A 27,082-nucleotide genomic window follows, 5' to 3' on the forward strand; every position below is an offset into this window, starting at 1 on the left:
TTGCGAACTTGCAGTTCTGTACAATTTATGACAGTCAATTGCCTCAACATCTTCTGCCTTTTTGAGGAGATTCAAGACAACACAGGCATCTCTGCTCAAGAGCGAAAAAGACTGGTTACAGATGACATACATCAGCACGAAGATTTGTTCATTGCCATAGCTTAGTAGTTCCAGAATCACGCCTATGACCGGAAATCAGAGTCCTTCTGGCCCAAAGAGTGATGTGTCTGTTTTTCGAAACTAGAGGTCTCTCAGCCACAGTTCTTTGTCTGATTGGACCCTAACATCGGCTCCTGTGTCCAATTTAACATTTGTGAGATGGCTGTTAACTGAAATGTCTGCATTGCAATATGAAAATCTTGGATCTTTGACCTCACCCAAGGAGCATGGTTGTGTGCCCTCTTGGTGTGTAGTCTTAACCTCATTTGTACGTTTAGATGTTTTGGCCTCACATGGTTTGCCGAAGTGTCCAATTCTATTACATTGAAAGCGTTGGGCTGAAATTGCATGACATTGATTTCACCTGTGGGAGACACTTTGCTCCACAGGGCTGGCATGGTCGCTCTACTGCTCAGTTACGGTGTTGCTTCTCTTGGCCTAGAGTGTCCCTGTTTCTGTGCTGTTTAACTAATTGGACTAACTAAGGGGTTTCCTTTGTACCACAGTTTACTTTCTCCTCTTAAAATGGACCTGCTGCACATGGAGTTCAGACTACCTAACAACCTGGATAGCTTTCTTGAGGGTTAGATCTTCCTTTGCTTGCAGCATGCCTGAGAGTGCATCAGCCACTGCTCCTACAATTATTCTGTGCCTGCTAAGTTCAGATTTTAGGTCATTTGCATCCTTCAACCGTCCTGTACAGATCATTAATGAATGGCTCGACAGGTTCTCCTGGCTGCTGGACACGCTTATTAAATTTAGCCCTTTCAAGGATTTTGTTACTTCTTAGGTCAAAATAATCATCAAATGATTTGAGCACTTTTTTAAATTTAGCAGATGTTTCGTTGATTCCTTATCTAGCAACAATGTCATTTGCTATTGGGTCTACCAAATAAAGCTGTGTGTTAACTTGTTAAGCTTCTGTCATTTTATCCAAACCTGAAGAAATCATGTATCTATGGAATTTTTTTCTCCTAAGTTCCCAATTATGTACTTTAAATGGGCCTTGGATAATTCCAAATTCATCTGGAAGAGTGGATTTCTGATCCATGCTTAAAAGATTTTAAAGTCTAGTTTCAACTTTAAGAAGTTGCAGAAATTCAAGATGACGCCGCCATTCGTCTGAAGACAACGGGTTTAGCCGCATTTGACAGTTTTGGTGGGCTGTCACTGCAATGGCGCTCATGGTCAGCTTTCAAAAAATTTTAAACAATGGCTGCTCGGATCAACTAGCTGCAGCCATCTGCGTTTCAGCATTATGTTATAGGGTTGTGAAAGCATTGATTCCTGGCCTTTGCTGGTCTTTAAAGCTGATTCTTTCGTCATGATTTTTCCAAATTAATTACTTTCCTTTCCCTTTTTGGGGCAAGCATGGATGCCACGTGTTTAGGCACCGACTTGGGAATCTGGATTTTCTGTTGGAGTTTGTAAACACAAATTTTTGGCCACTGAACTATTTAAAAGTTTCTCAGGACTTGCTACATGCTGGAATGTAAAAGTTTTAGCTTATCCCTGCTAGGTCTGTCTACCCTGCACTATGTGAATTGAAGTTGGACTTCCAAGAGATCTTATGGACTCTTATGCTGCAGTGAGGAATCTTAATTTTCAGCCTCCAGCTTCCAAACCTTTTTTTGAGATTTGCCTTGGCAATTTTCCTCTGTGTATTTGCTTCTCGGGCTTTTCTTCAGGTTAGAATACTTCTTCAAATTTTTCTTTAGTCTTGCAGGATTTTAGTTCTCCTCTACATTATTTGCAGTTTGGGTTTTTCCATTCACTCCCACCGTGTTGTGGGATGTTGGCTACTGTTTGGTAGGTTTTAATGAAGCCTTCATAACCTTAAGTATGTTAACTGTATGTATTCATTAACTACAAGAACTATGTACATACATACAGTAAAGATTTCAAGTTAGGAGCTGTCTCCATGCTTGTGCACACGGCTCTGTCCAACACTAGACTGACTCCTAGGTGCAGGTCATGCGTTCTCTTACATCATTGTGTGGGTGGTACTGTACTCAGTCCCAAGTCAACCCTATATGTGCCAAACCCTTATACTACACTGCCTGTTGACAGAAACCAGGTATGTGGGCAGTTAAAAACCAGCAGGTTTCTTACTTCTTCAAACCCTTTCAACTTTAATTTTCAGGGTTTCTCAGGGAGATGAGGTGCTAGCCAAAAGTGGGTCCTCAAGAATTCATGCAAATCAGCATCCTATTACATCAAAATTTAACATTGACCTAAGCTAGGAAGCTTGAGCGGCTTTTCCACCAAGCTGAAGCAAGTCTGCAGATAGACAAAGGTAATGCTTCTTTTTATGGAGCCTGAGTGGGAGTCACAGTCTATCCTGCCCCATTATCCTTTCCCTCCCACAAGTCCCTCCCAAACCTTTCCCATGATTTGCCTGATTACCATGGCAAGTCTTCTTTTAGTGCCAGCCAGCAAGCTTTGGCCTGCTGAATTTTCTGTCTTGCTGATGCCCTCCCCCTTTCCCCACCCTGACCCAGTGCTGCTCTCCACTTCAGGTGACCATTGGCATGTAGGTGAGTTCTGGTAGTTAAAATCCCCTAAACCTTAAATTTAAGCATGTGTCCACAACTCCACCCAAAACTCACAACTGCCGTTCATCACGTATACACCAAAACATTGCATATGTTGGCAGAGAGTTGGACCTTGGAGGGGTATAGTTTCCAGCAAGGGCCAGGCATCCCTGTTATCAATCAGAGCCCAAAAGCATCTAATTCAGTGAAGACTTGGGTTTGAACTCAGCACTTCACCTGGTCTGAATGGCTTTCTGCCAGATCAGAGAGTGTACACATTCATTGATCCACATCGGAAGATGTGGGAAATAATTTAAAAGGCTGCTCCTGTATTTTTCACTGATGCAAAGAGAACCCAAAAAGGAACACACTCTTCTTCTATAACTGATCATAATCTGTTTGTCTGTGAATAAATGCAACTGATCCACTTTTATTTGGAATGCAAACAAAAGTAACTGCACCATCTTTTTTATTCAGAATGCATGCAAAAATATTAACATTTCCATGCTCCAATGTTTCTGTGGAGTAAGTGTGTTTCTGATCACAATGCCAGCAAATATAGAAGTTCTTTGTTCAACCCAACCTTTTCAGTCCCTGGGAAAGACCATCTCAACTCTGTCATGGTGTAATTGGCCTCAATGTGTGTTAACAATGACAGAAAAATGTACCCTAAAAACAATAAGGATAATACAGCCGGGCTGTTGATTAAACATTTTTTTTTAGAGCTTGCTTTGACCCTAAAACACAATTTGTTATGCAGATTATAAAAAAGAAAAAAAAACAAATGAACCTCCACCATGGATACTCTGTAATCTGAGCAAGTGGACTGACAGATGATTAAATCCTCTCAGACAAGCTGTTGGTGATGTTAACTGACGTCAATCAGTCGTAATGATACAGCTGGAAATTAAACTTGGGTAGAATTCTTAAGAAGCTCTCAGCTTTCCTTGTCTAACAAAAGAAGTCAGCTTAGAAAAAAATTACATTCACATTTCCTGATGCTGTTGTTTCCGTTTGTACAGAAGAGGTATTTCATAATCAGGTATAGATTATGAAAAGGGACAGGCTTTTCTGTGGTAATAAGATAACTGACGAAGAGCATTTAACCCAGATCTTTTATGTAGTGTAAGTGTCGGTGTGCAGAAAATCTACCTGAATTCTGCTTCAATAGTCGATAACCCGGTTTGGTCATATTGTAATAAAAGGAAGTCCTCGCTGACAGTCAGATGTTCTACATGAGTAGTGTGGAGCACTTACAGCATTATTGGCCTGCTTCCCATATTAATCAAACCGTAGTGCTAGGTTTAACTTTTTAGCAGCTTATGGCCTTCTACAGTGATTCTGCAGGAGCCTCAGACCCTCATTTTTCTCCAAGAGGCAAGAAACGAGTTCGCATTTTGAAGTCTTACAGGTAGCTTTTTGTCATTACATTCATGTTATTTAGCTAAAGGTTACAAAATAGAATTCCAAAACAATGCAAGAAATGTGTAATTTGTTATTACAGCTGCATTTGGTAATTATCATGCAGAAGGGAGCAAACACCTAACCGACACTATGTTTTGTTTTTGTTTACAAAACCTTTTTGAAGCACTTGTTCTTGATATTGCATAAAACTTTAAAATGCATAAATAACCTGTATATTCCTTGCAACAATGCCTTCGTAAATGATACATAGCCTATGGATTATCTAGGAATGCTGAAATCTGCCATTGTGCCTTAAAATTAGACTTCTATTTTACTCTTCAGTTGCTCATAAAATTGAATAGTCTGCTGTATAAGGATATTGAGTAAGTGTAAACTTTTATCTGCTAAAGGGTGGTCCGTATTTAATGCTGTCCGTGAAGAAAGGTTGCGTATGGGCTGAATTCATGGGGCAGAGTTTTGCCCTTGATGGGCGGTCGGGCCCCACCGGCTCGGTGGCAGGCGGGCAGCCGATCACCGCCTCCGAAATGGGCCCCGCTGCTATTTTAAGTGGGCCGGCCAACTTCCTGTACGGTGGGGGGAGGGATTCCCCAACTGTAAAAGTGCGCACTTCTCCCTGAGACTAAGTGCTGTCTCAGGGAGATCACTGACAGCGTTTTAAATATCAAAAATAGAAAAATCAAAAAATTATTAACATGTCCCCCTCATGTGACAATCTCACACGAGATGGGACATGTTAATAAATCTGACTAAAACTTTATTAAACTTTTTAAAAACAGACATGAAACCTCATTCTGCCAGTGGATGAGGTTTCATATTTTTTCAGAAGCCCACTGGAGCTCCTGGCCTGCCCGCCAACCTTAAGGTTGGACGGGCAGGGCCTTTAATTGTTTTAATTACCCTGTCAATGGCCTCAATTGGCCATTGACAGGTCGGTGGGTGGACAGCTGATTTCGCTGTCTGCCCGCCTTCCTGAATATTTAAATGGGGCGGGATGACGTCAGGGGTTCCTCCCAACGTCATCCCGCATCATTTTCGCGTCAGCGAGCGGGCCCCGTCCCCAATTCGCCAACGGAAATATTCAGGCCATGAAGTTTGCAGCTACAATAGATTCTATGTTCATAAAATGTAAGGGGCAAATATATTGTTATCATGCTCATCGTGGCAAACCTCATTCAAGGGGAGCAACAAGGCAAATAATGAAAGCTACAGTGTTTTAGCCCCAAACTGTGCTTCCTCAAATGAGTGAGATTGGTGAATGTATCTAGTAAGGTAGAAAATCTTGTGTTTAGGCTGTCGCAAACTGAGCAAACAAAGGGCGGAGAACTGAATGTTGCAAAATTTGCCCGCTGCCCACTCACTTTGCACTGCATGTAAAAATTTTGACTTAATTGTCCACCAGTGATGCTGTTCTTCACACAGAGGGCATAATTTTACGACAGTGGGATTTTATGTTCCCGCTGAAGTCAGTGAGGTTTAGAATGTCTCGCTGCATTTTACAGCCCCGTCCCCGCCAAAACGGAGCCGTAAAATTCTGCCCAATATGTGGGAGACATTTATTAGATTGGCAAATATTCAAATCAAGGCAACTCACAATTTCTTATTTTCTCCCCCATTCCTACTGAGCACCATGCTAACAATTTCTTTGATACCTGCCACTCAATTTAAGATATGGGCATTTCTTTAAACATTCCCTATCACAGGATTTCATTCATAAGTGGGAAGGAAAACAAAAACAAAATCAGAGAGCGCCAGAACAGGGCTGCTTGCACCTGTCATTTTGCCACCACCAACCCACATAAACTCCCTGGTAATGACTGAAAAGAACTGTCTCCACAGACTCAAGTTGTGCATGAAGGCATTTGCTGAGCTGAGCCGTCTGCTGCAAGAAGACCTGCACCAAACAGATAGAAAAGAGTGCCACTGGCAGCCAAGTCTGCCTTCCATGCTCAATTTTAATCCTCCCAACTCTTCCTACGTTAGTTTAGGGGTCATCTTTAATATCAGTCAATTTGACATCTGCAGATGAATTGAACGATAACTAATGATTTGTTTGTCCTCACCTGTGCACTTCCTTTAGCTCACTGTCACATTTCCCAGGGTCCATGCGGCTGTACTACAGCTTGCAAATTTTCATTCAAGAATGCTGCAGGGTGTTAAGAGCTGCATTTGACCACTGGTGGTGGTGATAGATTTTTCCTATAGACCTACAATATCAAAGGAGATATTTATCTTACAATGCTGGATCCAGGAGACACGCTTAAACAGACTTTAGATTTTAAAATGGGTATGATAGGTTCATGGTTATTTGCATGCAATGAATGAGTGAGTGAATGAGATTTAACAAGAGCTCAAGTGCTGAGCTTTGGAAAGATGCCCAGATGCAATTTCCTCAACTCCCTTGTTACTCCAATAGTCAAGGGCATCCTGTGAATCCCTAAAAGTGCGTCAAGGATATTTCTAGGCCCTTCTTCTGTATGGACCTCTTTTTATTAGTACTAGCTTGTTCTGCAAGACAAGAAGTCTTGAGTTGGTACAAGTATAAGAAATGGATTAAGCATCAGATGTATCCTACCTGCAATTCATATTAATTAAAAACAGAAAATGCTGGAGGAACTCAGCAGGTCTGGCAGCGTCTGCGGAGAGAGAAACAGAATTAACGTTTCACGTCTGTATGACACAAGGACAGAAGTAGAGTGAACAACATAGGTCTTCACTGCCAGTGAGAAGCATTGGAACCCTCAGGTACCTCTGTGTGACACAACTTTTAAGAGGCCAGAGGACAAAGACTGAATGGTTCACAATTGTATTGTGTTTTCTTGATCAGCAAACCTGAAAATTCTGTTGATTGCTGCTTCTCACGACAATATATTTTCAATATTTTCAATACAGCACAACTTTATCAAGAGATTTCAATCCCCCAAAAAGCTCATAAAAAGCCCAAAGATAGAATGGGATAATAGGTAAGGTAGACAAAAGGACAAGATTAAAGTCAATGAAAAAGACACTTGAGAATCATGTGCAATGTAAAACAGGTTACTGATTCACTGTGAGCCCATTGTGTACTCATGTCCGGGCAATTTCACCCCATAAGACTGCTCACAGTAAACTTTCATGTTTTTTTTTATTCACTCATGGGATGTGGAAGTCACTGGCTGGGCCAGCAGTTAATGCCCATCCCTCGTTGCCCATGAGAAGGTGGTCATCAGCTGCCTTCTTGAACTGCTGCAATCCATGTGGTGTAGGTCCACCCACAGTGCTGTTAGGAAGGGAGTTCCAGGATTTTTACCTAATGACAGTGAAGGAACAGCGATATATTTCCAAGTCAGGATGGTGAGTGGCTTGGAGGGGAACTTCCAGGTGATGGTGTTCCCATCTGTTTGCTGCATTTGTCCTTCTAGATGGTAGTGGTCGTGGGTTTGGAAGATGCTGTCAAAGGAGCCTTGGTGAGATCCTGCAGTGCACCTTGTAGTTAGTACACACTGCTGCCACTGTGCTTCGATGGTGGATGGAGTGAATATTTGTGGATGAGGTGCCAATCAAGCGGGCTGCTTTCTCCTGGATGGTGTCCAGCTTCTTGTGTGTTGTTGGATCTGTACTCATCCAGGCCAGTGGAGAGTATTCCATCACACTCCTGACTTGTGCCATGTAGATGGTGGACAAGGTTTGGGGGGGTCAGGAGATGAGTTACTCACCACAGGATTCCCAGCCTCTGACCTGCTCTTGTAGCCACAGTATTTATATGACTAGTCCAGTTCAGTTTCTGGTCAATGGTAATCCCCAGGATGTTGATAGTGAGGGAATCAGTGATGGTAATGCCATTGAATGTCAAGGGGCGATGGTTAGATTCACTCTTGTTGGAGATGATTATTGCCTGGCACTTGTGTGGTGTGAATGTTACTTGCCACTTGTCAGCCAAAGCCTGGATATTGTCCAGGTCTTGCTGCATTTGGACGTAGACTTCATGATTCCACCCGATGTTCGCAAGATAATTATGGTTTATCTGCCCAACTGATCTCATCCATCCAGAATGACATACGAACATACATATTTGGAGCTGTCCATTTGGCCCTTTAAGCCTGCTCTGCCATTTGATAACATTGCTGACATTACACCATTGACTACAACTCAAGAGTACTTAATTGGCTATAAAGCAATTTGGGACATTGTGAAAGATGCTGAATAAATGTAGGTTTTGTCTTTCTTTCATTACACCTGCATGCAGTCGGCATGTGACTGTGGCAATAGTGAAATTGGAGGCCCAATGCTGAGTGTCTAAGGATAATTAATCACAGAGTAATCAACTGATGTTAGGAAAACAGCTACAAAGAAATCACTACATTTACATAACAATTCAACTCTACAGTTAATACACCCTTACCAGTCTGACTTCTTTGACACCAAACTTCACTGCCGCTGGGTCAAAATCCTGGAACTCTGTCCATAACAGCAGTGTGAGTTTACCTACACCACGTGGACTGCAGAGGTTCAAGAAGGCAGCTCACCACCACCGTCTCAAGGGCAATTAGGAATGGGCAATAAATATTGGCTTAGCCAGCGATGCCCGCATCCAATGAATACAATTGTGTTGTACACTGTGAATTTACAGCCTATCCAGAGGTTCCATATGCTGTTGTATTACATTTGTACTAAATAAATGTGCAAAAAGTATATATTTTTTAATTCTAATTGTTGTTTAAGGTGTGAGAGAAACAGGCAAATTAAGTGGAAAAATGCAATTAATAAATTAGAAATTCCAAAAGTGACCCCAAACCCTGAACGCCCACCCCCAAACTCTCTTTGAGATTATCCACTTTGGGTGCAATCGGCAGTCCCATTGGCAGCAGGCGTCATGGTGGGCGTGAGCTGACAATATAGCAAGATGACCAAAAATCGGTTTTACGCCGTCGTGAATTTCAGTGATGGGTCACTGAACTCTTCTTGGCTTTCAGGGTCATGTCTTCACTGGAGCAGTCCTGGGCTGCAAGAATTGAGAACTGTGTGCACGACTGCAGTTTAGATGTGGCACACTGAGTGTGGAAACGGTGAGATAGCGGCGTGGCAGGCGATTCAGGGGCCACCGCCCGTGAGACGGCATGTATTCTGTGGCTGCATAATTAATGAGGCGGGAAGCGGATGATATGGTGCAAAAACCCGCCATTGCGCCAGCAGGTAAAATGTCTTTTATCACGCCTACTACTGCACTTAGTGCAAATCTGGGACGATTCTGCCCTTTGCGTGGGTGCAATGTAAATTTACTAGAATGACATATGGACTACAAGGGTTAAATTATGAGGGGTGATTACATAACCTTTGGCTGTATTCCCTGATTAATGTTTTCAAGATGGTAAGGAGAACAAATAAGGTGGATAGAGAGAGAAACTATTTCCATTTGTTGGGAATCCAAGAACTAGGGAGTAAAGTCTATAAATTAGAGCCAGATCTTTCAGGAGTAAAATTAGGCAACACTTCTACGCACAAAGGATGGTCAGAGTTTGGAACTCTCCATGACAAACTGCAATTGATGCTGGATGAATTGTTCATTTTAAATCTGAGATTGATAGATTCTTGCTATCTAAATGCATTAACAGATGTGCGACAAAGGTGAGTTTATGGAGTTAGCCACGATCTCATTGAATGATAGAACAGGCTCAAGGGGCTATAAATGGCCCACTCCTGTTCCTAAGCTTCCACTGATGGATTTTGCAGGGCGGATTTAGCCAGAGTTCCAAAATATGGCAGAAATGTCAGTTATTACTACTGAGGATAACGTAGAGTTATCAAAGCTGCACCATTGTGCTGCTGGGCCAATTCACATATAGGAGTGGACAGGGAAACAGTTTTTACTAAAATTAAGGCTTTTGAAGCAGATCAGCTGCTGACCTTGAGGATACTAACCCTAGGATACTAATGGAAATGGGAGCTGTATTCTGAATCACTGAGTAAGATTATATCTTATGAAATTTACAGAAAGATCTGAGAAGAATTGGTTGCGTTCATGTAGACGGGCCATTTATTAACCTACACACAGGCCTGTCACTTAGGAGCTCCTGCAGGGATCTGTATGAGGGCTGTTGCTCATCACCATCTTTATCAGTGATTTGAACGAAAGCATAAGGGCATAAGTTTGCAGTGGACACAAAAATATGTGCAGGATACAAGGCCTCAGATGAAAAAAATATTTGAAACATTTTGATGCCATTACATACCCTGTGCAGTAATGTAATTTGTACTTACTATTAATTTTGAAGTGATACTTTAATTACATATGGAGCAACAGAAAGCATGATGAGGAGCTGAGAGGTAGAATGTACATCCCTCAGTCCCAATTTACCAGTTCAATCCTGTCATGGCTATTAATCACATTTCACTTTCCTCATCATTATGCTGACACTCCAGTACAATAGTGAGGAAATGCTGCATTGTCAGAGGTGCTGTCTTTCGAATGAGAAGTGAAATCCAAGGACCCTTCAGCCCCCTCAGGTAGATGCAAAAGATGCCATGAAAGGATTTCGAAGAAGAGCAGGGGAATTCTCCAAAGTGTCTTGGCCAACATTTATCCCTCAGTCAACATCACTAAATAAACAGATAACCTGATTATTATCACATGCAGTTTGTAGGAGCTTACTTTGCACAAATTGGCTGCCACATTTGCTATGTTACAACAGTAACTACATTTTCAAAAGTATTTCATTGACTGTAAAGCACTTTGGGTTATCCTGAAAGGCACTATATAAATGTAACTCTTCCTTTTGTTTTTATTCTTTCTGAAACAATTGCAACCACCTTCAGCCGGAAGTGCTGAGTGGTTGATCCATCTTAGCCTATTCCTGAGATCCCCACCATTACACAAGCCAGTCATCACACAGTTCAACTCACTCGGTGTGTTATCAAGAAATGTTTGAGTGTACTGGATACAGGCAAGACTATGAGCGGAATCGTCCCAGATTTGCACTAAGTGCAGTAGCGGGTGGGTAAAATGATGCTATGCCTGCTGGCCGCGATGGTGGGTTTTCACGCTGTATCATCCCAAACCTGCAGCGTTAATTATGCATTTCCGGGATACACACCGTTTCGATGATGAGTGGCTCCGATTCACCTACCACTCCGTCACCTCGCCGCTTCATCATGCCAAGCACCACATTTGAAGTACAGCCGTGATCAGTGCTTCCAGCTCAGGACTGCAGCAAAGAAGACATGGCCCAGAAAGGCAAGAAGACTGCAGCCCTCGAGCACCTTTTGGAGGCTGTGGAGGCTCATAGTGACGTCCTCTGCCCGCACTCGGGCCGCAGGCGGGGCAGCATCATTATCATCCCGGCTTGATAGGCGATGGCAGAGTTGATCAGTGCCAATGTTACACAGAAGAGGTTGGCCATCCAATGCAGATAGAGGATGAATGATCTCATCCGTGCAGCCAGGGTGTGGCAACCATCTCATCACTCTAAACTCTCACACTCAAGCGCATCACACATTCACTGGCATCTCACTCACTGCCAGCTCAAGGGACATTATCACCCATTCACACACACATGCCCTCACATGTCCATCTGGCCTCATCTCCTCTGGAGACCGCCTCCTCAGCCCTCACATCTTGATGCCACTTGCACAGATCAACATGTGCCCCCACACACACCCTGGGATACCCTCCTTCCCCAGTACAGCTCTTGTCTTGCAGCCTCTTCCCTTGCCTGAGGCCACTTCTCCCCTTTCCCCAAGCAAAACCTTGCCCTGTAGCCATTGAAAAGCCGCCCACATGTGGCTGATCTGGTAGGTAGAGACCTACCCGTAAGCCCCCAAAAGTGATGTGGTGCTGTCTGTGAATCCTGGCGCTGATGACTGCGAGTTCTGATCGAAGCAAGGTAGGCAAACAAACATTGAAGTCCTGAGCGATGGGCAGCCTGCCAAGTGCATGCCTTATATATGCTGTAGTGAAACACGTCGGCGTATTTTCCTGCTGACGTAGGTGGACGATCCAGCGGGGAGGGATGAGTCTGGGGAGCTGGCCTTATGATGATATGCTGATGTATTACAATGAGGTTCCTGACATCCGATGTCGGGAAACACGGCCCGTGATCGGTGGGCTGAGCGGACGATCGCAAACTGGTTTCACGAATTTGCGAAACCGATTTTTAGCCTTCTCACCATATTGTCCGCTCATGCCACTGAACGCACCCGATGCTGGTGGGCACGGAAAATTCTGGCCTATGCGTCCCAACAAAACCCTGGCTGCAGTGCTGAAGACTTCTGCTCTATAACTAACTGCATCTCTAGCTAAACTGTTCCAGTCCAGCTGCAGCACTGGCATCTCCCTGATGAAGTGGAAATTTCCCAGATCGGTCCTGTCCATAAATAGCAGAACTAATTCAATGCAACCAATTACTGCCCCTTCAATTTACTGTCAAGCATCAGCAAAAGGATCGAAGTTGCTATTGACTGTGCTACCAAGCAGCACTTATTTACTACTTACCTGCTCATTGGTGCTCAGTTCTGGTTCCACCAGGGCCATTATCTCCAAACTTCATTCTGGCCTTGGTTCAAACATGGGCAAAAAGGCTGAATTCCAGAGGTGAGGTGAGAGTGACTGCTCTTGACATTAAGAATGCACTTGACCGAACAAGGCACCAAAGAGCCATCGTAAAATTGAAGTCAATGGGAATCAAAGGGAAAACTCTCAACTGACTGGAGTTGTACCAAGCACACCGAAAGAGGGGTGTGGTTGTTGTAGGCCAATCGTTTCAGCTAGACAATGAATATCTCCAACAAGAGACAGTCTAACCACCTCCTTTCAACATTCAATGGCATTCCATTTTCAAATCCTGCAAGATCAACATTCTGAAGGTCACCATTGACCAGAAATTTAACTGGAATAGTCATTTAAATATGGTGGCTACAAGAGCAGGTCAGAGGTTGGGTATTCAGCAGTGATCCACATCCCGACTCCCCAAACCTTTTGCACTATCTAGAAGGCACAAGTCAGGAGTGTAATGGAATACTTCCTATTTGCCTTGATGAATGGCAGCTCCAACAACAAGAAGCTCACCGCCAGTCAGAACAAAGCAGCCCACCTGTTTGACATCTCATCCCATCCAACGCCTTCAACATTCACGTCCTCTATCACTGGCACACACTGGTAGCACTGTGTATCATCTACAAGATGCACTGCAGCAACTCACCAAGGCTTCGACAGCACCTTCCAAACCCATGCCTCCACTGCCTAGAAGGGCGACAGCAACAGCCACATGGGAAGTTCTTCTCTAAATCACACACAATCTTAATATGGAAGTATATCATTGTTCCTTCATCGTCACTGGGTCAAAATCATGGAACTCCCTTCCTATAGCACTGTGGGAGCATCTACATCACACTGATTCCACTGGTTCATGAAGGTGGTTCACCACCACATTCTCAGGGATCATTATGGAGGGGAAATAAATGCAGGTCTTATCAGTGATTCTCACATACCATGAAAAAAAAAGTAGAATAGTTGGAATGCACTTTAAAAATCCATTTAAATCACAACTTGGCAGGGAATATAGAAATAATAATAGTAAGGAAAAACAATAAAATTAAAAGATTTTTCCAACCTTTATGCAGTTTAACTGTTAATATATATCCTGTATAATATAAATAACTGAAAGCAAGTTTTTTGGGGTGAATTAAGAACAAATAAAGTTATTTGCACCTAAAGGAAGCTGCAAGTGTTACATAATTACTGTCAGTTTAGATTGTGCTGAGATACTTTTATCTCGACTGCATCATAAATTCATTAGCAAATGGAAATACCTGTTGCATAACAAATTCCTCACGTAAGTCCTGCTTTGACATCATCACACCTTTTATGGTAAAGCAAGATTTTAGATTAAGGTGTCCTCCTGCAGAAACCATGGTGTGCCAGGGAATTTCCTAAGTAGATTAGAGTTTCTGCAAAGACAGAAGTAGAGATGCAGGGGATTTAGAATTTACAATTACTATGCTGATTAATCAGTTGTATTCAAATCAGTTGTCTGTATCTGTTCCAGATTAATTTATAAAGCAACTGGTCCTTGCAGAAGACACTTGGATCACTGTTAATGATGCTGATAACTGGGTGTAACTAAATGATTTCTCATGAATGTTTCTGCTGACATTTTGACTGGGGCAATATAAGGTGAAAAAGATGAAGTGTGCTCAGTCTCGTACCCTTGTTTTCTCCGTTGGCTATTGGGCAGTGTGTCAACTTGTGTTACTCCATGATTTCTAAATCTACTGTACAGAGATCACCTCCTGCTTACTAAAGTTTATCAGGATTAAGGACACCAGTGCAACAGGTCTGTGTCGTTATCATCCCTATGCCTAATTGTTAACCAGATTCGTTCCTGGGATGAAGGTGAATACAGTGAAGTTTAGAAGAATGAGAGGTGATCTCATTAAAACATAAAATTCTTAAATGACTTTACAAGATAAATTCTGAGAGCTGTTTCCCCAGCTAGAGGGTCTAGAATTAGGGGTTATAGTTTCAGGACTAGTATCCATCATTTAGAACTGCGATGAAGAGAAATTTCTTCACTGGGGATTGTGAATCTTTGGAATCCTCTAAACCAGGGGAAGAATTTTTGGGTCGGGGGTAGGGCCCGCTCGACGACGCGTAAAATGACGTGCGGTGACGTCGGGCAGGCATCCCAACGTCACCGCGCATCATTTAGATTTTCAGTTCGGCGGGTGCGCAGCTGAGTCGGCCCACCAAACTGTCAAGGCCTATTAAGGCCTGTTAAAAACTAATTGAACTAATAAAATGAGCTGCCCGTCCAACCTTAAGGTTGGTGGGCAGGCGAAGAACCCAGATGGCCTTCACATTTTTCTTGGAATCCCATCCACGGGCGGGATGAGGTTTCATGAAGTGTTTAAAAATACAATAAAATTTTGAAAAAAATTCATTGACATGTCCCAGCTCATGTGACAGTGTCACATGAGGGAACATGTTTTAAAAGATTTTAATTTCTTTATTTAGATGTTTAAAGATTTTTGCACGCGCAGGCCCCGACTCAGGGAATCTCCCACCCCTGCCCGCACAGGGAGCGCTCAGCGCTTCCAGGTGCGCGTCACGCTGGGCAGGCCTTAATTGGCCCGCCAACGTAAAATGGCGGCCTGGCCCTGATCAGGGGCGCTGAATGGGTGCGTGCCCGCCCCCACCCACCCCTGCACAACCCCCCCTGACGGGGGAAATTTCTGCCCCAGATTTATGTAAATGCTTGGTCGATGAGCATATTTAAGACTTGGACGAATAGATTTTTGACACTAAGGGGATCAAAAGACATGAGGATCAGATGGGATAGCAGAGTCAAGGTCATGGATCAGCCTTGATTTTATTGAATGGCGGAATAGGCTTGAGGGGCGCATGGCTTACTTCTGCTCATTTCTTGTGTTCTAATGTCCCTTGTAGCTTTTAGTTTATTTTCCTTCTTATGTTGAATTTCTTCTTATTTACTTACATGACAACAGTCAATGCATTCTTAATAAATAGTTAATGAGCTCATGTGCTTTGCTATGTTTTCCTCAGATGATATAAATAAATAAGTCCAAACACACATATAAATGTGAGCATATTTTGCCCCAGTCCCACTTTCAATCTACCATTATCTTATTCATTTTTATCCTGTACTGCTGCCACAGTCTTTACACTTGTTTTAGCCCCTATATGCCTATCTCTTCTTCAGGCCTTACACAACATGCCTGCTGCCACCTACCTGGACTTAAGGTAAGGGGCAAGTGACAAAACAGTTTATAATTTTAAAGAGAACAGTGTGAAATTACATGATCAGTAATGTAGCCAATTCATTACAAAATCACTTGTGTCTGCTACTGAAAATCTTAGCCTGAAATCTGAAATTCTGCCATCCTGGAGTAAAATATTCATGTAATCTGCACAGATGCTGGATATTCACTATTTCTTTGTACTCTTTAAAATTCTGCCAGAAGCCAGGAAGTCACTTTTTGATGTGTTTCTTTCTGTGCTGACGTCTCAGAGGTAGGATTGGCAGGATGCTATCACCATTGAAATTCCCACTAATTATTATTCTGTTGACCCAGTGTAATCCAGGCCTGCATGAAACAGGAGTCTAGTGTTCCAGGAACAGATCCTGGTACATGTGGAACCATCTGAAATTTAAAAGGCTGGTTTTCCCACAGCGATTTCCAAACTGGGGCACTGGAACCTTTTTTTAAAATCTTCCAATGGTACAGCCACAATGAAATCCATCCTCCCCTTCCCCCATCATAAGATCCAAACTGTATGTCTACACAATGGGAAATGTCTGTGTACTCAGCCTTGCAGGTGTCTCCCTTCATTTCAATGTCAATTAGATCATGATTCCTATACATATAGATTTATGTACATATATGCATATGTAGACGCCTGCATTGGTGCGCGCCTCCCAGCATGTTGCCATTTAAACTTACACATAAATACATACATACAGAAGGTGAATGAACATTGCAAATGTAAATTAGAGAATCACAGAATGGTTACAGGACAGGAGTCCATTTGGCCCATCGTGTCTTCGTTGAAGGAATAATTTACCTAGTGCCACTGCCCGGCCTTCTCCCCTTATCCCTGCACATTCTTCCATTTCAGATAATAATCCAATTCCTTCTTAGCTGCCTCCATTGAACCTGTCCCCACCACACTCCCAGGCACTGTATTCCAGATCCTAAACACTCATGATCTGAAGCAATTTTTCCTCATGTCTCCATTGCTTCTTAAATCTGTGCCCTCTTGTTTTCGATCCTTCCACCAATGGGAAAACTTTTTCGGTTCCATTTCTGATGACTGACTGCTTGTCATCCAGTTGTGGATGAGCTGTAATTTCCTCCAACTAAATAGTGGGAAGATTGAAACCATCAATTTTGGTCTTACCTACAAATTTGTACCCAGTCCTTGGACTCCATCACCCTCCCTGACAACTGTCTCAGGCTGAGCCAGATTATTCACACCACAGCATCCTATTTGACCCAAATCTGAGCTCCATTTCTACTTAGCATTCACAAACGCTGCTTATTTTCACCTATGTAACATTAGCAGTCAGGTCACAAAGTTTGGGCTAGCTTTTGTGTTAACAGTTAACCACTCCTGGTTCTGTTTCATTAGGACTGCAAAATTTGGCTCTGCACAGCATTGCCGTAGCTCAGTGTGAGTCTTTTTTGAGTTAGGTTTATTTTAGAAACTGTATTTTGAAAAACATTGTGGGAGTTCACATCTTCCAATTTTTGATTTTTTTTTTGTAAAAATATACTTTATTCATAAAAAATCTTCAATCACATTCAAAACCATTTCAAAAACAACATTACAAGGGTACAATCCAGGTTAAACTTTTACAAAATGTATCACCAGGTGCATCAGTACAAACAATATTACAATCATTTACAGCCTTTCATTTTGATCTGTACAGCCCGAGGGGCTCTAAACAGTTCCCAGTCTCTCGGTGCGCTGTGGTAGAAAGGTCTTAGACAGCGACCCTTCCCCATTGCGCCTTTGCGGCAGCTGCCCCAAGCTTTAGTGCGTCCCTCAGCACGTAGTCCTGGACTTTGGATTGTGCCAGTCCGCAACAATCGGTCGGGGACAACTCTTTGTGCTGGAAGACCAACAAGTTTCGGGCAGACCAAAGCGCGTCTTTCACCGAGTTGATGATCCTCCAGCTGCAGTCGATGTTTGTCTCGGTGTGTGTCCCTGGGAACAGCCCGTAGAGCACAGAGTCCTGTGTCACAGCACTGCTCGGGATGAACCTCGACAGCAACCACTGCATCTCTCTCCAGACTTTCTTTGCAAAGGCACAATCCACAAGGAGGTGAACAATGGTCTCTTCCCCACCACAGCCACCTCGAGGGCAACGTGCAGAGGGGGTGAGACTCCTGGCGTGTAGGAAGGATCTGACGGGGAGGGCCTTTCTCACCACCAGCCAAGCTACGTCTTGGTGCTTGTTGGAAAGTTCTGGCGATGAGGCATTCTGCCAAATGACTTTGACAGTCTGCTCGGGGAACCATCCCACAGGGTCCACCCTCTCCTTTTCCCTCAGGGCCTCTAGGACGTTACGTGCTGACCACTGCCTGATGGACTTGTGGTCAAAGGTGTTTTTCTGCATAAATTTTTCCACCAGGGACAGGTGGTACGGCACGGTCCAACTATTTGGAGCGTTCCGCGGCAGCGTGGCCAGACCCATCCTTCGCAACACCGGGGACAGGTAGAACCTCAGCACGTAGTGACACTTGGTGTTTGCGTACTGAGGGTCTACGCACCGCTTGATGCAGCCACACACAAAGGTGGCCATCAGTATGAGGGCGATGTTGGGCACGTTTTTTCCCCCTTTATCTAGAGGCTTGTACATCGCGTCCCTGCAGACACGATCCATTTTCGACCTCCAGATAAAGCGGAAGATGGCTCGAGTGATCGCCATCGCGCAGGAGTGTGGAATGGGCCAGACCTGCGCCACGTACAGCAACAGCGAGAGTACCTCACACCTGATGACCAGGTTCTTACCCGCAATGGAGAGGGAGCGTCGCTCCCACATGCCCAGTTTCCTTTTCACCATAGCCACTCGCTCCTTCCAGTTTCTAACGCATGCCCCGGTCCCTCCGAACCATATCCCCAGCACCTTCAGGCTGTCAGCCCTGACAGTGAAGGGGACAAAGGATCGGTCAGCCCAGTTCCCAAAGAACATGGCCTCGCTCTTCCCACGATTTACCTTGGCTCCCGAGGCCAGTTCGAACTGGTCGCAGACGTGCATCAGTCTGCGCACCGACAGCGGATCCGAGCAGAAAACGGCGACGTCGTCCATGTACAGGGAGGCTTTTACCTGAGTGCCTCCACTGCCTGGGATCGTCACTCCTCTTATGCCCGGATCCTTCCTGATGGACTCGGCAAAGGGTTCTATGCAGCACACGAAAAGGACAGGCGAGAGAGGACAGCCCTGCCTGACTCCAGATTTGATCGGAAAGCTATCTGTTTCCCACCCATTGATTGAGACTGCGCTACTGATGTTAGTGTAGAGCAGTTGGATCCAATTTCGAATTCCCTCCCCAAAGCCCATTTTGGAGAGCACATCCCCCATGTAGGTGTGCGATATTCTGTCAAAGGCCTTCTCCTGATCCAAGCTGATGAATTTTTGATTGCTGGGAAATGCCTCAGGACTTTGGAAACAAAAATGAAAGTTTTCTAGTTCTAAGAAATCAGAATCTGTGCAAACTGTATTAATGTCATGGTGTCAAGTGAATCCATGACTCCCTGAAACTGAAATTGGCTTTCATAGCGGAAAACAATTGCAAATTGTAGCCTATTTTACACTTGCTTGATTTTCTTTTCTGTTGTGGTCAGTGGAAAAGAAAAGTGCATGATATGTAAAGTGGACTGCCAATTCACTATTGGCTGTTTTGCCCTACAACCAAAACCACTTTCAGCTTCACTGTGTCTCATTCACAAACATCAACAGAGAAGAAGCTGAGAGATACAATAAAGTTAAAGTGTCACAGTAAATAAGTTTACAGTACTCTTGTAATTTCTTCAACCTTTCTATGATTATTATAGAGCATTTCTGAGCTTCCCTATTGCTCACTGTCAATAAACAAACTGCATAGTTCTAATAACACGAGTAGAGTCAACCTTGATTTATATGCAAATAGTTTACCCAGAAACTTAAGTTGGATTTGTTTAAACTATGACTATAAAGAGCTGGCAAATATTTATGCCAGAGTTCATTTAATCATTTTAAAGAAAGCCAGCATGAAATGGCAAACTTAACACTCACAATGGATGAACAAATGTTGCTATGTTATACATTAGAGAAATATGATCAAATTATCATTTCATATTTCAATGCTTTGCTTGGATCAGCTACAGTACTTGTGATCTGAATGTAGTTTATTATACTAGAATTCTACATGTTGTGCAGGTATATAGGGCAGTATATTAGAAAACCGCAATGGTAGATTTGCAAGCAGGGGGACCTGTAAACTTCCACGGATGGCTTTCCCACCTTTTACCTGCCCTCCCGCGATCTGTCAGAAATTTTACTCGGGAGGGACAGGTGAGGCCTAAGGGGACCCGCCCACCTGGGCAGGTGAGGCCTAGGGGGACCCGTCCCCGCCCACCCTCACTCCAGTGGGAATCCATAAGTAGCCACTTTTAAGAGCTGCTTGCCATCCAGCCGTTATTTTGAAGCTGGCGGGCGGAGAGCAGGATGGCAGGGGAGGAAGAATGTCTAGCAGGTTACCCTGCTCGGGCCCTGGGCAGGAAAGGAGGGAGTGAGGCATCCTCCACGCAGGCCCCCCTTCTCAATGAGGCACTCCCCACCCACGGTCTTCTCTACCCTCCCCTCCTTCCTGAAGGAAAAAACCAGTTTGGACCGGTTTTTACTGGTGTTCCATTTTAAGGTATACAAGACCAGTTCGAACCAGTATTCTTATTTCCCAGTTTTTACTGTTTTTTCCTTCTGTGCTGGCATTTCCAACCTGGCCCCACCATCGCACCAGCCCCCTCCCCACCCCACCCCCACCACTCACCACCGACTGGGGCCTCCCTCCTGTCCCCGCTGCAGTTCCTGAGTCCCGGGCTGCTTCCAACAGTTAGAATCTGGGGACACCCTGTGGTTCCAAGAGTGGCCACCAGTCCCGGTCTGAGGTGAGGGGTGGGAGTTCTGTCTCCAGGTACTTAATGTTCCTTGGAGCATTAACTGGCTGCGGGGCAGCCGACACTTTCAGTGGTGGGGTGAGAAACCCTGCCCTCCGAAAAAACCTGCTGATAATTACTTACATGCAAGCATATGTACTCGGAGCAGGAGTAGGCCACTCAGCCCCTCACGCCTGCTCCGCCATTCAATAAGATCATGGCTGACCTGAGTATAATCTTTACTTCACATTCCTGCCTACTCCCATAACCTTTCACCCCCTTGTTTATCAAGATTCGATCTACCTTTGCCTTAAAGTATTTAAAGAGTATGTTTCCACTGCCTTTTGAGAAAGAGAGTTCCAAAGACTCACCACCCTCTGAGAGAAAAAAGTTCTCCTCATCTCTGTCTTAAATGGGCAACCCCTTATTTTTAAATCGTGATCCCTAGTTCTGGATTCTCCCACAAAGGGAGACATCTTTTCCACATTCCCTGTCAAGACCCCTCAGGATCTTATGTGTTTCAATCAAGTAATTAAGAACATAAGAAATAGGAACAGGAGTAGATCATTCTGCCCTTTGAGCTTGCTCCGCCATTCAATAAGATCATGGCTGATCTTCTTGTGTTACAATTTCCACATTCCCATTTAATCCCGATAACCTTTGATTCCCTTGCCTAACAAGAATCTATCTACCCCTGCCTTAAAAATATTCGATGACCCCACCTCCACCGCCTTCTGAGGTAGAGAATTCCAAAGTTACACAGCACTCTGGGAGAAAAAATTTCTCCTCATCTCTGTCCTAAAAGGGCGACCCCTAATTTTAAAACAGTGGCCCCTAGTTCTGGACTCACCCACAAGAGGAAACATCCTTTCGACATCCACCTTGTCAGGACCGCTCAGGATCTTTTGTACTTCAATCAAATCACCCCTCGCTCTTCTAAACTCCAGTGGAAACAAGCCCAGTCGGTCCAATCTTTCCTTAGAGATCATCTGTTTGAGAATACAGGTCCAAGGCCACACACAAAAATAATAATTTCAAATCCAGATTCACAGTCCGAAAAATATCTCAAATGCATTTCAGAATCTGCTTCCATCCCCTGGGAGTATAATCCAGAAATCATGGTTTGCTATATCTTTTTCCTTGAAAATGTGAAAATGCCAAGATAATTTCAAATTTTGGTCTCCTTATCTAAGGAAAGATATACTGGCATGGAGGCAGTCCAAAGAAGGTTCACTAGGTTGACCCCGAATATGGAGGGATTTTTTTATAAGGAGAGGTTGAGTAGGTTGGGCCTGTACTCATTGGAATTCAGGAGAATGAGAGGCGACCTTACTGAAACATATAGGCCAGAACTTTCTGGGGCCTTGCTGGTTTCAGGAAGCCTTCCCTTAGCCTGGAGTTGTGTTATCCACTGGAGGCACCTCCTTTGAGGAGGAAGGGAGGGCCAGAAGGGGGAGGGGGCCAGGAGTCCACATTCAGCCTCCAGGGGAGCCACCTTTGGGAGGAGGGGCACAGGCACAAGGGGCGCAGAGCCAACAAGAAGTCCAAGGTGGAAGGGGCTGCAGAAGATGCCACTATCCTGCTGCCAGGGTATACAGGCGGTGAAGCAGCTACCACAATATGTCTGAGGTGCAGTGCCGAAGGAGGCTCCGTCTCTCAAGGGAGACAGTCACCTCCATCTGTCAGATGATAGGCCCTGAGATCTGCGCCAACTGTGTGGGTGGGCACCTCATGCCAGTGGCACTGAAGACCACAGCTGCCCTCAGCTTCTATGCCTCCAGCTCTTTCCAGGAGTCAGTGGGTGATCTGTGCGGAGTCTCCCAATCGCTGTTCACACTTGTGTCAAGCTGGTTACAGACCCTATGTTCAGGTGTGCATTGACTTTCATCCACTAACGCTGAGACGAGGTCAGCAAGACAGAGCGAGCCAGAGGCTTCGCAGCGATTGCTGGCTTCCCCCGCGTCCAGGGTGCAATAGACGGCACACATGTGGCCATCAAGGTGCCAGTGGGTGAGCCCAATGCCTTCGTCAACAGGAAGGGCTTCCACTCCATGAACGTGCAGATAGTGTGTGATCACAAGATACAGATTCTGCAAATCTGTGCAAAGTACCCAGGCAGCTCCCATGACGCTTACATCCTCAGACACTCCCAAGTGTCGAGGCTCTTCTGTGCACCAGCCCGGCTGGATGGATGGCTGCCGGGTGACAATGGCTGTCCTCTCAGAAGGTGGCTCATAGCTCCTCTCTGCCATCCAAAAACAGAGGCTGAGCAGCGGTACAATAGGAGCCACGCCTCCACAAGGGCTGTGGTAGAGGGAACCATCTGTCTTCTCAAGATGCACTTCCGTTGCTTGGACTGTTCAGGGGGCACACTCCAAAACCCCCCAGATCGTGTGTCACTGATAGTGGTTGCATGCTGCGCTCTCCACAATCTGGCACTGGAAAGGAGCAACTCAGCCGGTGAGGAAGGCATAGACGCAGTTGCTCCGGCTGCACACGATGAGTCCAGTAGTGAGTCCCAGGATAAGCACGCACAGGAGAACACAGGGGGTAGACACTGACCCGGGCATACTTCAGGGAGGCAGGGACACCTAGGAGGCTTTAATCCAATGAACCTTCAGCTAGCACACCACAGATGGACCTCCAGGACAAGCCAGGTCAGCAGGCTCCATACTCTGTAGCTGAGTGCAAAATCTGCCTGGACAGGAACATTAACTAAGGGCCTTGACAATAAAGCTCAATGTCAAACAACTCACTCATAACATCCTGTCCACCTGCAGAAGTAAGGAATCACCTTGAGCCATGCTTACGTATCAAAATTGAATGATTTAACAAAATGAAGCACAAAACAAAATTACAAAGGTGTTACGCATCACACCGCGTGGTCATCAACTAATACGGGGCAACATAAAACCACCAGTGAGAAACCCGTGGTGTGCCTAAGGTGCCTTAAGTTTATGTTTCCGGGTGCTACATCTAGGTGCTCCCCCCTCGCTCGCACTGGCATCTGAGACAGCCTGCTCTCTCTGTGCTGTCCTGATGGCCTCGATGACCTTGGCGGGCGTCCTCTGGCTCGTGGGGCCTTTGGTGGCCCCGCCTGGAAAGGAGTGGCCAGTTCCACAGCTGGCATCTCCCCAGTCGTTGCAGCCTCATCAGATCCCATGGTCACTGGTAGAGGGACGGAGGAGCTGCTGCCCTCATCCAGAGTGCCCTGAGAGGAGCCCACAGAGACGACAGGCAGCTCTTGTGCTGATGTGAGGTCACTTCCGACCTCCCTGCTCACCATTGATGGATGGGCACCGAGCTAGGATACTTGGTGCCCAAAACATCTCCCACACGGCCACTGACCTGCTGAGGTCAATGCCGCTGTGAGGGCTTGCGGGTCCAAGTGCAACCCCAGGATGCCCTGATTGTTCTCCTGGAAGAGCCTCTCCACAAGAGCCGCCACTCTCTCCATGGAGGAAGCATGGCGCTCGGCCATGAGGCTCATTGCATTGGTGATGCTCTGTGTGGATTCCTCCAGCACAGGCACCATGCCACGCGTTGCCTCATGTATCTCCGCCAGATCCTCCCACACACCCTGCTGCACTTCCATTGTTTGCTACCTCACGGACCGCTCCAGAGGCACATCATCAGCCACCGACCGAGCATGAACCTGGTCCCCAGCAGTCCCCCAACTGCCGGCGCCGTGGGCACTTTCTATCTCTGCCCGCACCTCAAGCAAGTGTGAAGTGTCCTCACCGCTGTGTCCCAGTACACTAGACGATGATCCAGTTCCCACTGAGGTGCTAGAATCTGTGCTGGTACCTGCCTGACAGAGATGGTGTGATGCTGGTGAGTCCAATTGTTCAGTGCCCTCAGGTGTGAGAGATGATCCCTGTGCCTCCTCCTCCCGGCCCTGCTCCGGTGATGCTGAAAGGAAGAACAAGGACAGTTGATTAGTTAAAGTGGAGACAATGTCAATGTGCATCCCTGTCCCCCGGATCATTATGTGCTCATCCTTCTATAATCAATGGTCAACCCATGTCGCAAGCTTCAATCAATGAACATTCAGCAATACCATGGCTTTTGGTACACACATGGTGGCCTCAGTGCACGGCAATCTCACCTCCCCATGGCACCCCAGCCTCACTGCCACTGGTGGACCTGGGCACATGGCACCTCTCCAGATCCATCATGTCCTGCTTGTATCTGGTGATGATGGCTAACTGGGCCTGGCCTCTGCCAGTCCACATCCATTCAGCGGAATTGTGTGCAGTCTTCTCCTGAAAAGGAGAGAAGAGCATTGATTAGTCCAGCCTGTACCTCGATTCCCATTGCGTCCCTGCCAACCCAGCCAGAGGGCTCCATTGCTTCATCACCCCGCAGCTGCCGCACACTCACAACACGAAGCCAGAGCTGACCCGCTCTTGACCACATGCTGCCTCCATCACATTTGGTACCACACGGTCTAACCTTGCAAAGCAAGGAGGCACAAGCACGTGGAGCACCAAAGGCAGCAGATGGATTGGTGCCCCGCCACCTGGAAGCTCCCCTCCCAGTATGTCAGCAGCCTGACTTTGACATGTTTCGCAGTTCCAGCACTCTGCCTAGGTGCAGATCCTTGAAGTTGCCCCCAAAACAGTACTCTGGGTGTCAGTGTTGCACCTGCTGCAAGTGCAGAACCCGCTCAGCATCACCTTCTCAGGGTGAACTAGGCATGGGCAATATCTGCTGGTCCACCCAGTGAGGGAAACATGCTGTGAATGATTCAATGTTGTAACTGCTCTCAGATTTGTAGGGGAAAGGCTGCCGGCTGTATTCAGTGACCTCTGCCAACATGGTACTCACCCTTCCCGAGCGCAAGAGGTAGATGAATCGCTTGTGGCACTGGACCCACGTGCGTTGTACCACATCATGGGAGCTGACTATCTCTGCCACCTCCTCCCAGGCACATTTGGTCAGGTGGGGAGGCCTCCGCCTCCTGTCCCTCAGAACGAGGACCTCCCGCCGTGCTGCCACCTCCAGGAGGGCAGCTAGGCACTCATCAGAATACCGAGGGGCACACTGTCCCGCTGCCCTACCCTCCTGCCTGGCCTGCTCTCCAGTAGTGCTCTGGGGAGCCCTTCAACTGGCCATGATGAACAGCCTTTGCACTCCCGCCGCCGCCCATGCACTCCCGCTATCCTCAGGAGCTGCGCTTCATGCTGGGCGGGCCTTAATTGGCCCGCGCACATAAAATGGCGGCACGGAGCCGATCATGAGCAGCGATCCTCGTCGCACCCGCCCGCGCCCACGCCCACTCCCGAACAACCTGCCCGATGGGGACAAAATTCTCTCCATAAGATTCTTAGGGGGCTTGACAGGGTAGATGCTGAGAGGTTGTTTCCCCTTGTGGGAGAGTCTCGGACCAGAGGGCATAGTCTCAGAGTAAGGAGTCGCCCATTAAAGGCAGAGATGAGGAGGAATTTCTTCTCTCAGAGGGTAGTGAATCTATGGAATTCTTTACTGCAGAGAGCTGTAGAGGCTGGGTCGTTAAGTATATTCAAGCTGAGATAGACAGGTTTTTAATCAGTCAGGGAAACAAGGGTTATGGGGAAAAGACAGGAAAGTGGAGTTGAGGATTATCAGATCAGTCATGATCTCATTGAATGGCGGAGCAGACTTGATGGGCACAATGGCCTACTTCTGCCCCTGCGCCTTATGGTCTTATGGTCTTACTTAAATGGGCTTGATTTTGAACACTCACAAGATAATATGGAACCATCACCATGCTTCTTTTATTAACAAAATATTCTGTAAATAAAGTTTCTGGTTAAATTCTCAGAGCATTTCTGGGAAAGAACAGAACACACAATTTCTCAGAATAATCTCTTCCCAAAATGAGAAAATGTTTTATGCTGTACTCAGCCTCATTTTTGCAGTTATTTGCTTTGAGATACTTCCAACTTTAAATTTCTAAAAATTTGTACACGCTGTCACAGATGTAGGATCCCAACAGCTCCGAAAAGGCACAGCAGAGTCACTAGAATCTGGATAGTAATATGTCAGTAAACTGCTCACTTGAGGGTTTGTTAAATATTCATCACTGAATCCTGACATTTTAGTAGTTAGATGCAAGTTACATTAATGCCATTTCTGGCACTTATCATAAATAGAGTCATAGAGCCGGACTTTTTAGGAGTAGGGCCAACTCCAGTGACCTTTAAAAATGATAGGTGGGACCCAGATGCTGAATTGCTGCCCCCATTCCTGCAAGATCCTATTTTTGATGTAGGGGAAGGAAGTCAGGCGTGACTCACACAGGTGGGAAAACCCAAACTCAGCAGGGCCATTTTAAATTAATGCTAAATTC

The 27,082-nt window shown here is 45.6% G+C and overlaps 1 protein-coding gene across 5 annotated transcripts in view; it reads left to right on the forward strand.

Annotated features, from left to right (window-relative positions):
* The window catches only part of pde4d (phosphodiesterase 4D, cAMP-specific), a 1,053,459-nt gene that overhangs the window by 692,253 nt on the left and 334,124 nt on the right, over positions 1-27,082 (forward strand). The window contains exon 1 of one of the 5 annotated variants that reach the window (XM_078549350.1): positions 2,201-4,104. The exons of the other annotated variants lie outside the window; for them this stretch is intronic. Within the exon in view, the coding sequence (XP_078405476.1) occupies positions 4,016-4,104 (89 nt within the window). The 5' untranslated portion in view covers positions 2,201-4,015. Of the gene's footprint in view, positions 1-2,200; positions 4,105-27,082 lie in introns of those variants that run through there. 5 annotated transcript variants of the gene reach the window in all.

Source organism: Cetorhinus maximus, chromosome 1, assembly GCF_964194155.1.
Source record: "Cetorhinus maximus chromosome 1, sCetMax3.hap1.1, whole genome shotgun sequence".
NCBI lineage: Eukaryota > Metazoa > Chordata > Chondrichthyes > Lamniformes > Cetorhinidae > Cetorhinus > Cetorhinus maximus.